This window comes from Lepidochelys kempii, chromosome 2, assembly GCF_965140265.1.
Source record: "Lepidochelys kempii isolate rLepKem1 chromosome 2, rLepKem1.hap2, whole genome shotgun sequence".
NCBI classification, from domain to species: Eukaryota; Metazoa; Chordata; order Testudines; family Cheloniidae; genus Lepidochelys; species Lepidochelys kempii.
In genome coordinates, this window is record NC_133257.1 from 69527417 (window position 1) to 69542663 (window position 15247).

Consider the following 15247-nt stretch of genomic DNA (forward strand, 5'->3'; position numbering starts at 1 on the left):
GTTGAGAAGCGAGTGGCGATAGCCCTGTGGAAGCTTGCAACGCCAGACAGCTACCGGTCAGTTGGGAATCAATTTGGAGTGGGCAAATCTACTGTGGGGGCTGCTGTGATGCAAGTAGCCCACGCAATCAAAGATCTGCTGATATCAAGGGTAGTGACCCTGGGAAATGTGCAGGTCATAGTGGATGGCTTTGCTGCAATGGGATTCCCTAACTGTGGTGGGGCCATAGATGGAACCCATATCCCTCTCTTGGCACCGGAGCACCAAGCCGCCGAGTACATAAACCGCAAGGGGTACTTTTCAATAGTGCTGCAAGCACTGGTGGATGACAAGGGATGTTTCACCAACATCAACGTGGGATGGCCGGGAAAGGTGCATGATGCTCGCATCTTCAGGAACTCTGGTCTGTTTCAAAAGCTGTAGGAAGGAACTTTATTCCCAGACCAGAAAATAACTGTTGGGGATGTTGAAATGCCTATATGTATCCTTGGGGACCCAGCCTACCCCTTAATGCCATGGCTCATGAAGCTGTACACAGGCAGCCTGGACAGTAGTCAGGAGCTGTTCAACTACAGGCTGAGCAAGTGCAGAATGGTGGTAGAATGTACATTTGGACGTTTAAAGGCGCGCTGGCGCAGTTTACTGACTCGCTTAGACCTCAGCGAAACCAATATTCCCACTGTTATTACTGCTTGCTGTGTGCTCCACAATATCTGTGAGAGTAAGGGGGAGACGTTTATGGCGGGGTGGGAGGTTGAGGCAAATCGCCTGGCTGCTGGTTACACGCAGCCAGACACCAGGGCGGTTAGAAGAGCACAGGAGGGCGTGGTACGCATCACAGAAGCTTTGAAAACCAGTTTCATGACTGGCCAGGCTACGGTGTGAAAGTTCTGTTTGTTTCTCCTTGATGAAACCCCCCGCCCCTTGGTTCACTCTACTTCCCTGTAAGCTAACCACCCGCCCCTCCTCCCTTCAATCACCGCTTGCAGAGGCAATAAAGTCATTGTTGCTTCACATTCATGCATTCTTTATTCATTCATCACACAAATAGGGGGATGACTACCAAGGTAGCCCAGGAGGGGTGGTGGAGGAGGGAAGGAAAATGCCACACAGCACTTTAAGCACAGCACTTTAAAAGTTTACAACTTTAAAATTTATTGAATGACAGCCTTCTTTTTTTGGGGCAATCCTCTGTGGTGGAGTGGCTGGTTGGCCGGAGGGCCCCCCACCGCGTTCTTGGGCGTCTGGGTGTGGAGGCTATGGAATTTGGGGAGGAGGGCGGTTGGTTACAGAGGGGCTGCAGTGGCAGTCTGTGCTCCAGCTGCCTTTGCTGCAGCTCAACCATACACTGGAGCATACTGGTTTGGTCCTGCAGCAGCCTCAGCATTGAATCCTGCCTCCTCTCATCACGCTGCCGCCACATTTGAGCTTCAGCCCTGTCTTCAGCCCGCCACTTACTCTCTTCAGCCCGCCACTTACTCTCTTCAGCCCGCCACCTCTCCTCCCGGTCATTTTGTGCTTTCCTGCACTCTGACATTATTTGCCTCCACGCATTCGTCTGTGCTCTGTCAGTGTGGGAGGACAGCATGAGCTCGGAGAACATTTCATCGCGAGTGCGTTTTTTTTTCTTTCTAAGCTTCACTAGCCTCTGGGAAGGAGAAGATCCTGTGATCATTGAAACACATGCAGCTGGTGGAGAAAAAAAAAGGGACAGCGGTATTTAAAAAGACACATTTTATAAAACAGTGGCTACACTCTTTCAGGGTAAACCTTGCTGTTAACATTACATACATAGCACATGTGCTTTCGTTACAAGGTCGCATTTTGCCTCCCCCCACCGCGTGACTACCCCCTCATTCCTCCCCCCTCCCTGTGGCTAACAGCGGGGAACATTTCTGTTTAGCCACAGGAAAACAGCCCAGCAGGAATGGGCTCCTCTGAGTGTCCCCTGAAGAAAAGCACTCTATTTCAACCAGGTGACCATGAATTATATCTCACTCTCCTGAGGATAACACAGAGAGATAAAGAACGGATGTTGTTTGAATGCCAGCAAACATACACTGCAATGCTTTGTTCTACAATGATTCCCGAGTACGTGTTACTGGCTTGGAGTGGTAAAGTGTCCTACCATGAAGGACGCAATAAGGCTGCCCTCCCCAGAAACCTTTTGCAAAGGCTTTAGGACTACATCTAGGAGAACCGCGAATGCCAGGGCAAAGTAATCCTTTCACATGCTTGCTTTTAAACCATGCATAGTATTTTAAAAGGTACACTCACCAGAGGTCCCTTCTCCGCCTGCTGGGTCCAGGAGGCAGCCTTGGGTGGGTTCGGGGGGTACTGGCTCCAGGTCCAGGGTGAGAAACAATTCCTGGCTGTTGGGAAAACCGGTTTCTCCGCTTGCTTGTTGTGAGCTATCTACAACCTCATCATCATCATCATCATCATCTTCTTCATCCCCAAAACCTGCTTCCGTATTGCCTCCATCTCCATTGAAGGAGTCAAACAACACGGCTGGGGTCGTGGTGGCTGAAGCCCCTAAAATGGCATGCAGCTCATCATAGAAGCGGCATGTTTGGGGCTCTGACCCAGAGCGGCTGTTCGCCTCTCTGGTTTTCTGGTAGGCTTGCCTCAGCTCCTTCAGTTTCACACGGCACTGCTTCGGGTCCCTGTTATGGCCTCTGTCCTTCATGCCCTGGGAGATTTTGACAAAGGTTTTGGCATTTCGAAAACTGGAACGGAGTTCTGATAGCACGGATTCCTCTCCCCAAACAGCGATCAGATCCCGTACCTCCCGTTCGGTCCATGCTGGAGCTCTTTTGCGATTCTGGGACTCCATCATGGTCACCTGTGCTGATGAGCTCTGCATGGTCACCTGCAGCTTGCCACGCTGGCCAAACAGGAAATGAGATTCAAAAGTTCGCGGTTCTTTTCCTGTCTACCTGGCCAGTGCATCTGAGTTGAGAGTGCTGTCCAGAGCGGTCACAATGGAGCACTCTGGGATAGCTCCCAGAGGCCAATACCGTCGAATTGTGTCCACAGTACCCCAAATTCGAGCCGGTAACGTCGATTTAAGCGCTAATCCACTTGTCAGGGGTGGAGTAAGGAAATCGATTTTAAGAGCCCTTTAAGTCGAAATAAAGGGCTTCATTGTGTGGACGGGTGCAGGTTTACATCGATTTAACGCTGCTAAATTCGACCTAAAGTCCTAGTGTAGACCAGGGCTTAGGGCTAAGTAATACACATGGGGTTGGTTCAAGGAGCAACTGTAGTTAGGCCACTAAATAACAGTGACCTCAATACAATTAAATTCAGCATCCTTGAGGGGAATCTTAATCCCTCAATGTTGGCAGTCTCCTTTTAACTCAGGTCAGAAAATAAACAGTAGAGATGCCAGTGTAAGTATATGAATTTGCTGGACCTTCTGAATCCTAGATCTAGGATTGGAACAGACAAGGCATGGAATGGAGAATCCCCTTTCTCTTCTGGAATATACCAGCGAATCAAAGCGCAGTCAACACTCAAAGGTACACTTAGACTTGGGAGTACTTTCCAGAAATTACTGCCATTTTGCGGAGTTGTTTTGACAAATATTCAGAGCATCTGTCCAGTTCGTGAATATGAAAATGTAAACCATGCAGCAAAATAACATCTCTCAGGATGTATTAGAGCAACACGGTTAAAAAATGACAGGTTTTCTAACATAAAACCTAGTATTAGTCATAAAACTGTATGGAGGACACAAAAGGCCCAAATAATCCAGCTCCAAAAAATAGCATAGAGAGATCTGTAAACTGTTAGAAGTCACTGATGTATTCTTATCTTTTTGATTGAATACAGTTTGTATTTCACTTGCACCTTTACTTTGTAAAGCATTTTGTTGCACCGTTAAGTATAAAGGATACTCTTATAGCCCAACTCTATCCCATTTTTCAGGTTGTTTTGATGCTGAACTGTTATCATTATTTAAATTGAATACAAATCATTTCACATCCTATACACTGTAGTACAAGTAGAGGTTCTCAGGCACTTGAAAGGCAGATTTACTGTCAGATTATTTCTCAGTGAGTGTTCTTCTGACTAAAAGGCTTATGGCAGCATCCTCTGTCATATTCTCCTTTTTCCTAGCCTAGCTCACTGCTGGTTCAAATCCCAAAGAGCTGTTTACATTGTTTTAAATAGCTTTCTTTTTACTCTTTCTGTTAAAAATCCCTACTCATATATTATCCACCTACTCTCTATTTCCATTAATAAAAATAAAGTTTCCTTGTCTCCCCTCACTGCTTAATATTTCTCCAACTCTTATTTCTAGGCCCAGTGGCCTTTATAAGAACATTGTACTGCTCCCCAGAACACTTTGCCTGGCCAATACAAAGAATGTTTAAGAAAATAATGACAGTTTTCAGAGTAGCAGCCATGTTAGTCTGTATTCGCAAAAAGAAAAGGAGTACTTGTGGCACCTTAGAGACTCACCAATTTATTGAGCATAAGCTTTCGTGAGCTACAGCTCACTTCATCGGATGCATTCAGTGGAAAACATAGTGGGGAGATTTATATACACAGAGAACGTGAAAGAATGGGTGTTACCATACACACTGTAATGAGAATGATCACTTAAGGTGAGCTATTACCAGCAGAAGAGTGGGGGGGGATCTTTTGTAGTGATAATCAAGGTGGGCCATTTCCAGCAGTTGACCCTCAAATAAATTTGTTAGTCTCTAAGGTGCCACAAGTACTCCTTTTCTTTTTAAGAAAATAATGTTAACTCATACTTCTGTTTTCCTTGATGTTGCCACAGGTTGAGCAGCTCACAGGGTATAGGTGAGAGTTGGAGGATTCCAAGTCATTTACTGAGATCAGTGGGAAGATAGGGAAACTTAAATTATATTAACAAAACAAAATCTATCACCACACTTGGAAGATGATGATGTTCTCCATTTGATTCAGCAGTAATTTTCTTCTGTGGGCTCAGATCCTGATACCTCACCCATATTGTGTAGTACCTTACTCCATGAGTCAATAGGATCATATGATATGATGATATTAGAGTAAGGATGTCATAACCTGCTTCTGAGTCAATAAACTTGATATATTATCCTTTCATTCAAAAACTCTGAATATGTATTACTGTCATGTTTTATGCCTATTTTGATTATCCTTTTCCATCCCATTTGGTTAATGGTTCAGCTGGCCGGTCTGCCTGCCCTCTTTTGTGTCAGTGTTAATAGGCAATGTATTGGCTTTGTGGAAATGCAAGGAGTGACATCTGCCTAGAACAAGCTTCGCACCTATTTGTCTGGCCAAGAGAAAGATTCCCTTTGGTATAATTATTAGAGAAGGGTATAGTCAAGTGTGTCCATTAGTATAGTACGTATAATATGCCCAGGCAATCTTTTCTCATGTTAGCAGCCTCAAAGGGGATTCAACAGGTAATGTCTACTTACATGAGAAAGGGATGTGATTCCTTTTATTTCTAGAGGCAAGGGTATTTCCACTTTCTGATAGCTGTCTGCATGACTTTGGCAATAGGGAATCATAGAATCATAGAATATCAGGATTGGAAGGGACCTCAGGAGGTCATCTAGTCCAACCCCCTGTTCAAAGCAGGACCAATCTCCAACTAAATCATCCCAGCCAGGGCTTTGTCAAGCCTGACCTTAAAAATATCTAAGGAAGGAGATTCCACCACCTCCCTAGGTAACGCATTCCAGTCTTTCACCACCCTCCTAGTGAAAGTTTTTCCTAATATCCAACCTAAACCTCCCCCACTGCAACTTGAGACCATTATTCCTTGTTCTGTCATCAGCTACCACTGAGAACAATCTAGATCCATCCTCTTTGGAACCCCCTTTCAGGTAGTTGAAAGCAGCTATCAAATCCCCCCTCATTCTTCTCTTCCGCGGACTAAACAATCCCAGTTCCCTCAGACTCTCCTCATAAGTCATGTGCTCCAGTCCCCTAATCATTTTTGTTGCCCTCCGCTGGACTCTTTCCAATTTTTCCACATCCTTCTTGTAGCATGTAGCCCAAAACTGGACACAGTACTCCAGATGAATCCTCACCAATGTCGAATAGAGGGGAACGATCACATCCCTCGATCTGCTGGCAATGCCCCTACATATACATCCCAAAATGCCATTGGCCTTCTTGGCAACAAGGGCACAATGTTGACTTATATCCAGCTTCTCATCCACTGTAACCCCTAGGTCCTTGTCTGCAGAACTGCTGCCGAGCCATTCGGTCCCTAGTCTGTAGTGGTGCATGGGATTCTTCCGTCCTAAGTGCAGAACTCTGCACTTGTCCTTGTTGAACCTCATCAGATTTTTTTTGGCCCAATCCTCTAATTTGACTAGGACCCTCTGTATCCTATCCCTACCCTCCAGAGTATCTACCTCTCCTCCCAGTTTAGTGTCATCTGCAAACTTGCTGAGAGTGCAATCCACACCATCCTCCAGATCATTTATGAAGATATTGAACAAAACCAGCCCCAGGACCGACCCTTGGAGCACTCCACTTGATACCGGCTGCCAACTAGACATGGAGCCATTGATCACTACCCCTTGAGCCCGACAATCTAGCCAACTTTCTATCTACCTTATAGTCTATTCATCCAGCCCATACTTCTTTAACTTGCTGGCAAGAATACTGTGGGAGACCGTGTCAAAAGCTTTGCTAAAGTCAAGGAACAATACGTCCACCGCTTTCCCCTCATCCACAGAGCCAGTTATCTTGTCATAGAAGGCAATTAGATTAGTCAGGCATGACTTGCCCTTGGTGAATCCATGCTGACTGTTCCTGATCACTTTCCTCTCCTCTAAGTGCTTCGGAATTGATTCCTTGAGGACCTGCTCATGATTTTTCCAGGGACTTAGGTGAGGCTGACTGGCCTGTAATTCCTAGGATCCTCCTTCTTCCCTTTTTTTAAAGATGGGCACTACATTAGCCTTTTTCCAGTCGTCTGGGACTTCCCCAGATTGCCATGAGTTTTCAAAGATAATGGCCAATGGCTCTGCAATCACATCCTCCAACTCCTTTAGCACTCTCGGATGCAGCACATCCAGCCCCATGGACTTGTGCTTGTCCAGCTTTTCTAAATAGTCCCGAACTACTTCTTTCTCCACAGAGGGCTGGTCACCTCCTCCCCATGCTGTGCTGCCCAGTGCAGTAGTCTGGGAGTTGACCTTGTTCGTGAAGACAGAGGCAAAAAAAAAAAGCACTGCGTACATTAGCTTTTTCCACATCCTCTGTCACTAGGTTGCCTCCCTCATTCAGTAAGGGGCCCACACTTTCTTTGACTTTCTTCTTGTTGCTAACATACCTGAAGAAACCCTTCTTGTTACTCTTAACATCTCTTGCTAGCTGCAACTCCAGGTGTGATTTGGCCTTCCTGATTTCACTCCTGCATCCCCGAGCAATATTTTTATACTCTTCCCTGGTCATTTGTCCAATCTTCCACTTCTTGTAAGCTTCTTTTTTGTGTTCAAGACCAGCAAGGATTTCACTGTTAAGCCAAGCTGGTCGCTTGCCATATTTACTATTCTTTCTACACATTGGGATGGTTTGTCCCTGTAACCTCAATAAGGATTCTTTAAAATACAGCCAGCTCTCCTGGACTCCTTTCCCCCTCATGTTATTCTCCCAGGGGATCCTGCTTTAGGAAAGGGATTCAAATTGCCCTGGGTTACCATAATGCTGTCTGAGACAGTTTTCTTCCTAGAACTCCTAGCTAGACCTCTGAGGAAGTCGATCATTTTAAAAATGAAAAAGTGAAGTCTCCTGCTTTAGCAAAGTGCAAGTGGAAACACGTCAGGCTCAAGCACAGAAGCAATAAAGAGAATCAGTAATAAAACCAATCTTGCATTCCTCGCTCCATTCTCGTCGACTGCTATACTCGCACTGATCCACAGGTACAAACAATGTCACTTTTGAAAAGAGTACTTACTCATTAGCTAGCTTTTGATGGATTTGTCTACTGCAGGCTAATGAGGGGAAATGTTTTAATTGATATTTGTTATGTCAGGCCTGAAAGCCAGAGCGTCAGTGTGTGGAGTGTAGCAGCCCATGCTGCTGATGGAGAGATTCTTCTTTTCTTCAAGATCAATATTCATAGGACATGGCTATAATGGATATCTATTTTATAGCAGGACAATTGGTCCATATCTTAGGGAATCTATGGACAGGGAGAGAAGTTAATATTGCAGACATGCTATTACCCAAAACTGGTTATAAATTATTCACTAGTGAGGAGAAAGGAGTTCCCAGTGGGTTGTAGCTCTGTGAAATATACACTGTACGTATTTCCAAAACTAACATCACAGCTAATAGCCTCAATACTTAAGCCATATTAGTACAAAGTACTTATTAATTATTATTATGGGCAATAAGGATCTTGGTGTGAGTCACAACTACAGTAGTATAGAAGATGCACACACAGCAAGTTCTAGTACATGATGGGCAGTATCATTTCTGGTGAATTAATTCATACATGGCTTCCGGCTGGAAGACAACAAAAGAGGATATGTCCCTCCTATAAAAGCTTTGTGTGAGAACCAAGAGAAGCTTTAGCCCTTTGTTAATAGTAATTTCTTCCTTCCATTCTATCTGGAGGTAAGCTCCTTTACAAACTGGATCCTAATTATATTAATAAAGTCAACCGCAAAACTCCTTTTGTTTTCATTGCAGGATATAAACAGGATCAGATCCTGACAATGTAACATTCATGTTATTGTAATCTATTAATACCATGTATAAACCTTTTACATTTCAGTCTTTTATTAGGGCATTAGTTAGCTGGAAAACGGTGAGGTTATGACTCTTAGCAGAGCCAACCATGCAGTACTCATTTTTGAGCCATGATTACAACAGTGTATTCAAGAATGCATTTCATTTCTAAAGATCCTGTAAATGATACACATCTTTCAGTGGATATGATTTGTGCAGAGGTAGATGGTTTCTAAGACTAGTTTCAAACCAACTGCCTAAACTAATTGCTTTAAAGAAAGCAATTTACTTCCGCAGTTTCCCCTGCTTGTCTAAGATATGAGAGAAAAGAGTATTTCCTCTGTCATGTACTATATATATTTAGCTAATTTAATACAGAATTCAGAGACATTGGATATAGATTTATTTTATGCAGTAAGTATAGGGAGAAAACATTTTCCCTATCACATGAGAGAATTATCTTTGGAAAGGTATTCAGTAAAATAATGTTCCCAGCCTTCATTAGCTACCTGAAATTCATCCTCCTGCCTGGGAAGAAATAGTTGCTCCCCGTTGTCCTTGCCAAGAGTTATTGGTCCAGCTACTCCTTTGTCTCCATATATCCAGAGTGTGACATTTGCTTGAGTTCCTGCATTTCCTGTCAGCACTGACACTTTCCATTCATCATCTAAAGGAAGGGGATACTTGGTACCTTGGGTATTTTTCATTTCCTCTGTGAAATACAGAACATTAGTGGTAAATCAAAATTGACATGAAACTGACAGTCCCTGTTGTAACATCAGCACATAAAGGAAACATAACAGAAAGAGGATTGTATTTTTTCACTGTAAGTGAGGGAGGCTAAAAAGATTGATTTGTGTTTTTTGTCTAGTCCAAAATGTTCTGGTTAGCTGAAACTGAACTACTAAAATCAAACTGGAAAAGACCAAGCATCTCAAATGTGTACTCCCCAACCCTACAATGTGCTTCCCCATCCTTGCAATGTTCTATGATTCAATGGAAACGCCAGTTTCTAAGATCTCTTTACCTATCTTCATTGTGGAATTACATATTGTCACAATCAGAAGATGAAGTCAGAAATTTAAAAATGGAGAGCAATAAAGTAAAACTGAAATAGCTGTCTGTTGCTTTAAAATATGTGCAAGCTAAACAAGGGTGAGTTGAATCATATATTTCTCAAACAGCTATATACGCTGGTGTTCAGGAAATTTCTTATTCAGGATCTGTTGCTGTCAAGGGTAGCAAAATGAAACCGAGAAGAGATCCTGTATGATGTACTTTACTGCGCTGCTTGCAAATAGAGCCGGGGAGGTGGGGTGCAGAAACTCTTCCTGTGTGGGGCCATGTCATGTACTATACCGGTTCCATTGTTTTGGAGTAAGTTGGTTTCTACTTCTTTAGAGGGGTGAGACCATGACAGTAACATTTTTTGTGGTGTGAAGGCCCTCACTATCTGTTTAAAACAATTGTATATAGTTGAGTACTTTTCATTTCTTCCAGCATTTAGGATAATTCAGCACTGGTATCAAATAGGATTTCTCATGTGCTTAAAGCTAAGCTTATGCTTAAGTATTTCCTGGATTGGTGCCATAATACTCAATTTGAAAGAATCATTAATACCTGAAAGCAGAGTCAAATTAAGTTTCAAATAAAAAAAAAGTGACTATCTGAGGAAAGTAAATGGAAGAACAGCTTTGAACTCAGTACTTCTTTAAATTCATGCACGCACCCAGTTTTTATTTTACCCTTTAAAAAAAAATTAAACTTTTTACTGTGTTTACAGGTCAGATTCTAACTCACAAGTCACAAAATGAGCATAACATACCACAGATCATTAGCCCCAAAGCACAGACCTCTGCCATTTAAGTTAAAGAAAGTAACCCTATTGGCTTTCAGGCATAGTAAGCTGTTAGCCTCTATGTGGATTAGTCACTAGAGAGGAACACAACTTATTACAAGTAAATTTCACAAGCTGATGGCCTGACCAAATTTAATTTTGGAAGAGAGAAATTCACTTCAATGATTGCCTCCACTGATCTTTTGCCCAATGTTGAGGATAAAGATGTACTTGCAAATCTCAAACGACAAACCTGGAAGTGAAGCATGAATGAATGGAGTCTCAGCAGGGAGGAACATAATTTTGAATATTTCTAATTCAAATGGATTAGCAACCGTCATATGTCTGAAATATTATTCCTTCATGGGGTAGTGCTGTCAGCTAAGTGCTGTCCACTTACACACCGGCTCTGCTCGGAAGAGTTTGCAATCTATAGCTAACTGTTCTGGCCCAAGGGGAAGATACTGCAGTAAAAGAAAAGGCTGATAAACATTCCATCTGCAATCCACTACTGGAACAATAAGATAGAAAACATAAATAGCTGAAGAATATGTTCTCTAAGGGCCTGTCTACACTTACTGGTAGACCAGCACGGATTGCAGTGAGTGTCGATTTAGTGGGTCTGGTGAAGACATGCTAAATCGATGGGAGAGCACTCTTCCATTGATTTGTGTACTCCACCTCCCCAAGAAGTGTAAGGGAAGACAACAGGAAATGTTCTCCCATCGACACAGGGCAGTGTAGCCACCGTGGTAAGTGGATCTAACTGCAAAAGATAGATTGATTTATCGAGGTAGTGTAGGCCAGCCCTAAGAGAGTTCCCACCAACATAAAACTCTCTTTAGGTTCCACATTGATTAAAAACTATAGTACCTCTTGATATCTGGGTATATTTTTTTTTTATACCAAGGACAATTTCCTTTCTGTTTGTTAAACAGAAGAAGAAAAAGAAAATAAAGTATAATACATGACAGATACCAGCAAAACCTCTGAACTTCAAAGTTATGTTTGAAATTCCAGCCATAACTCATCTCATTCTATATTTCTGTTAGTATTAACAAAAGTACTTAGTGAAAGACAAGACTTTGGCTCCTTTGGATTTGTTTCTTATTAAGTATATATAAGCAAAAAAAATTCCACATTAACTTGAAATGTCTATGAAACAAAGTGGTTAACTGAAAAGAAGATGGATCAGTTTAACACAGTCCTGATTTTTCTTATTAAGTTCCTTAGATGTCACTTTTATTATATCGGTAGCTGTTTTATGAAAAGCAGTGCAGTGGTAATCAAGAAAAATTATATAGTCAATTTTATCAAATGTATATTCTAGTTGGATCCAAAATACATTTAACTACAGAAATATATAGAGAAAAGGGTTTTCCTTTACCACATTAAAATCTCACATTTAAACCAAATGATTCAGGTAACTAAAGACCTGGCTCTGCATTGGGATCGACTAATACTCCCCGGTGGGGAGTCCCACTGATGCCTAAGGAATTTGATACAGAACCAAGGGCCAAATTCTGGGATTCTAACTCAGGCAACACTGCAACACAAATAAGTCAGAGGATCGCCCTAGAGAGGACTGCTGAATTTGTCCCAGAGATTGTAAGCTATTTCAAGCAAAGTCTGACTCCTTTTTGTTTGTTTGTTTGTGTTGTATATTAGTATTTGTCTGTAAGGTACCAACCAAGCTATGGCACTGTGGAAATAATAAATAATGTCATAAGAAATGCTGTTTTTATGGGATTTTCAGCCATTTGGCGAGCAGCTGATAGTCACTTGGCCAGGGTTGCAGCTGGTTATGCAGCTCTCTGATCAAGGGCGTAGCCAGAGGTGGACCTGGGTGGGCTGCAGCCCGCTCGCTTAGCATCCAGGCTACCCAAACCTGAGCAGGAGTCTAGTGCTGCCACAGCGGCCTGGCGCGTCACTCAGGCACCTGAAATTCAGGACAGAACTGTGCACCCCCCACTGAGAAAGCTACGTTCCGGCAGCTCTGCCTTGCCGTTTTCTGCGCTGACCCATGCACGTGTGCTCAGCTCGGCAGGTGAAGACCTGTGTCTGGGGGTACCAAGGCTGGGAAGAGGGTGTGGCATCGGGGGAGAAGCCTAGCTAGCACAGTGTGTCATTGCCTGTCCACCTGGAAGTCAGGGGCCACACAAATTTCCACTCCTAGTTACGCCACTGTCTCTGATAGCGGCCATTTAGCCTCCTCTTTCGCTGTTGTACATATTTATGTTTCCACCACAGGAATTTTTAATGATGATTTCAGAAACACAATGGTGAATGATGACAATCAAAATTCCCACATCAATTCCCACACTTGTGAGATCTGACAGGATTCCTGTAATCTCTCAGGGAAAACTTTACTGTGCAGAACCCACCAATGAATACATCATTGGGCCTAGACCTGCATTGTCAGAGAGATGGTCTGAACAACTTAAAGAGTTACTGTAGATGTTATAAAGGTGAATGTTAGGGGCATAGCTGGGGACATACACTAAACATCCACTTACAGAATCAATTGCCACCTTTTTATGAATACTAACTTGAGGATTTAAAAACAAAATCAGTGTAATAGGTCAATGTGGATTAAAAATCTTTCAGCTTTCAATGATTCCCCCCTACCCCCACACCCCCAAAAAAACCCTGTGAAAAGTGAGTCACCTGTTAAAATGCTCCATAGGAAAATATTCTTCATAAAAGAAACATTTTCTTTGAAAGATACAGTCAACTTTTGTATTTCCATTTAGTTTGCATTGACATAAAAAGGACCCCATAGTTATTACTGCTCATAAATACTCCTTACGAAGTGTGATAGAGACTTTACCTGAACCATTTTTAGGGTCAATATCTCCTCTGGAAAACGATCCTGAGTACCAAACCCTAAAAACATTCTGCTTTGTTGAAACTACGTTTAATGATGTGTGTGCTGTTGCCCTATATTTTAAATTCAATGCACTGAACCATTTTCGGACAATCTATGACACATGCAGGCGGCTCTTGGTGCCACATCACAGGGCAATACCAGAGGAAGCCTAAGGAACCAGAAACGGAGATAGTGTTCTGAAATGAACACAGCAGTGATGCTGCCACAGAGATGTCTGTGCTATATGAAAATAATTCGTAATCGTTAGAAAAAATAGTCTGCACTGATTTTAATTAAACCAGGAGAGTTTGGTGCAGTCCTAATCCTGCACTGCATTTAAAGTCTCCTCTGGTATAAAACATATTGCTCCCAGTTTTCAGATCTGGGTACCCTGTAAATTAGCATGCCAAAATTTGGCATTTTGTTTATACAGGCACAACGGTACCTAAATTCCAGCAATGTCAATCAAAAGCAGAACTGGGCAACTCAAATTTGAGGGCCCTAGTTTGACAATTGGGCTCCTCAATTTATTATCTGTTGTGGGGGGAGGAGGGGAAGCTGTCCAGCCAAATAGTGCACAACACTAGAGGCTCTACAACCCCAGCATGTCCCCTCTGCAGAGGTAGGGGAAGGATGGAAGAATTGCATAACTGTGGATTCTCCATCCTCCCCCGCAGCATCTGAAACATAGGTGAACCACGCAAAGCAGAGGTCTGTTCCCCTACTCCACCCCACCATCCTGACCCCTTTCTTGAACAGGGGAACGTTGCACCACTGAGATAAGAACAAGATTCTCCCTTCAGAGAAAGTTCGCACGTGGGCTGCATGACCTTGTCCTGCTAAATCAGAAATCTTTAGACTTTGAAGAGAACATGAAACTCCTGCAAACTGAGTTCTTGACTGCTGCAAGTTTATTTATTTTATTTCGTACCATAGTAATCCGAGGACCAGGGCAAGAATTACTATCAAACAGCAATCTTTGTGGTTGAAGAGCAGACATTTCCATTTAGTTAGAAATACAGGGTGTTTTTTTGTTTTGTTTTTATTATTAATCCCTTAAAAAAAACCCTGGTTTAAATTGAATGGGGGTGGAAGTGAAATACTGAAACTTTAAAAAATACCAAAATACCTGAGTTTTCCGTCTCAAACACTTCTCACTGTAAATGGTATCACTGGTGAATCAGTGTTATTGTTTATATTATGGCAGTGTCCACAATCTGCTAGGCACTACATAACACACACTAGGGAACCAACCCTGCCCCAAACAATATGATCTTAATCCCTTTATGCCACTCCCAGTGTAGCAGGTTACTAGGGGGAGAGAATTGCTCAAGGCTTCAGCAATGCCCAGCTGATAGATGGCTCCTTGCGGGCCACAGGCAGACATGGATCAGATCAGCATTAACAACTCCTCACCCCATCAGTCCTGGGAACAGGTCCTCCTCATCTGCATCCCATGGATATTGGGGGCAACAGAGTACTGAGGCCAGTATGTACTGGGTCAAGAATCCTTACTCCCTTCCCCCAGTAAATTATACACAACAATATGATGCAGTCATATCAAAGTCCACTAAAGTAAATGGAAAGACTTCCACTGACCTCAATGGGCTTTTGTATTGGGCCCTACATTGTATTAGCGCAGTTATATAGAATGTAGAGTGGCTCAGATTAGTAGAGAAAAGAGCTGGGCTATATTATAATAATGTATTCAAAATCAGCACAGTGAAATTAGTCAAATCAGTTAGACGCTGACTATTGGCTAACCAATATGATAAACTTCACTGCTTCTTCAGATAAGAACAAGTCTGTTAAAGAGCAGTTCA

The 15247-nt window shown here is 42.7% G+C and overlaps 1 protein-coding gene across 1 annotated transcript in view; it reads right to left on the reverse strand.

The window, feature by feature from the left end:
• The window catches only part of RP1 (RP1 axonemal microtubule associated), a 295171-nt gene that overhangs the window by 208309 nt on the left and 71615 nt on the right, over positions 1–15247 (reverse strand). The window contains exon 17 of the mRNA XM_073329615.1: positions 9228–9430. Coding sequence (XP_073185716.1) covers positions 9228–9430 — 203 coding nt within the window. The remainder of the gene's footprint in view (positions 1–9227; positions 9431–15247) is intronic.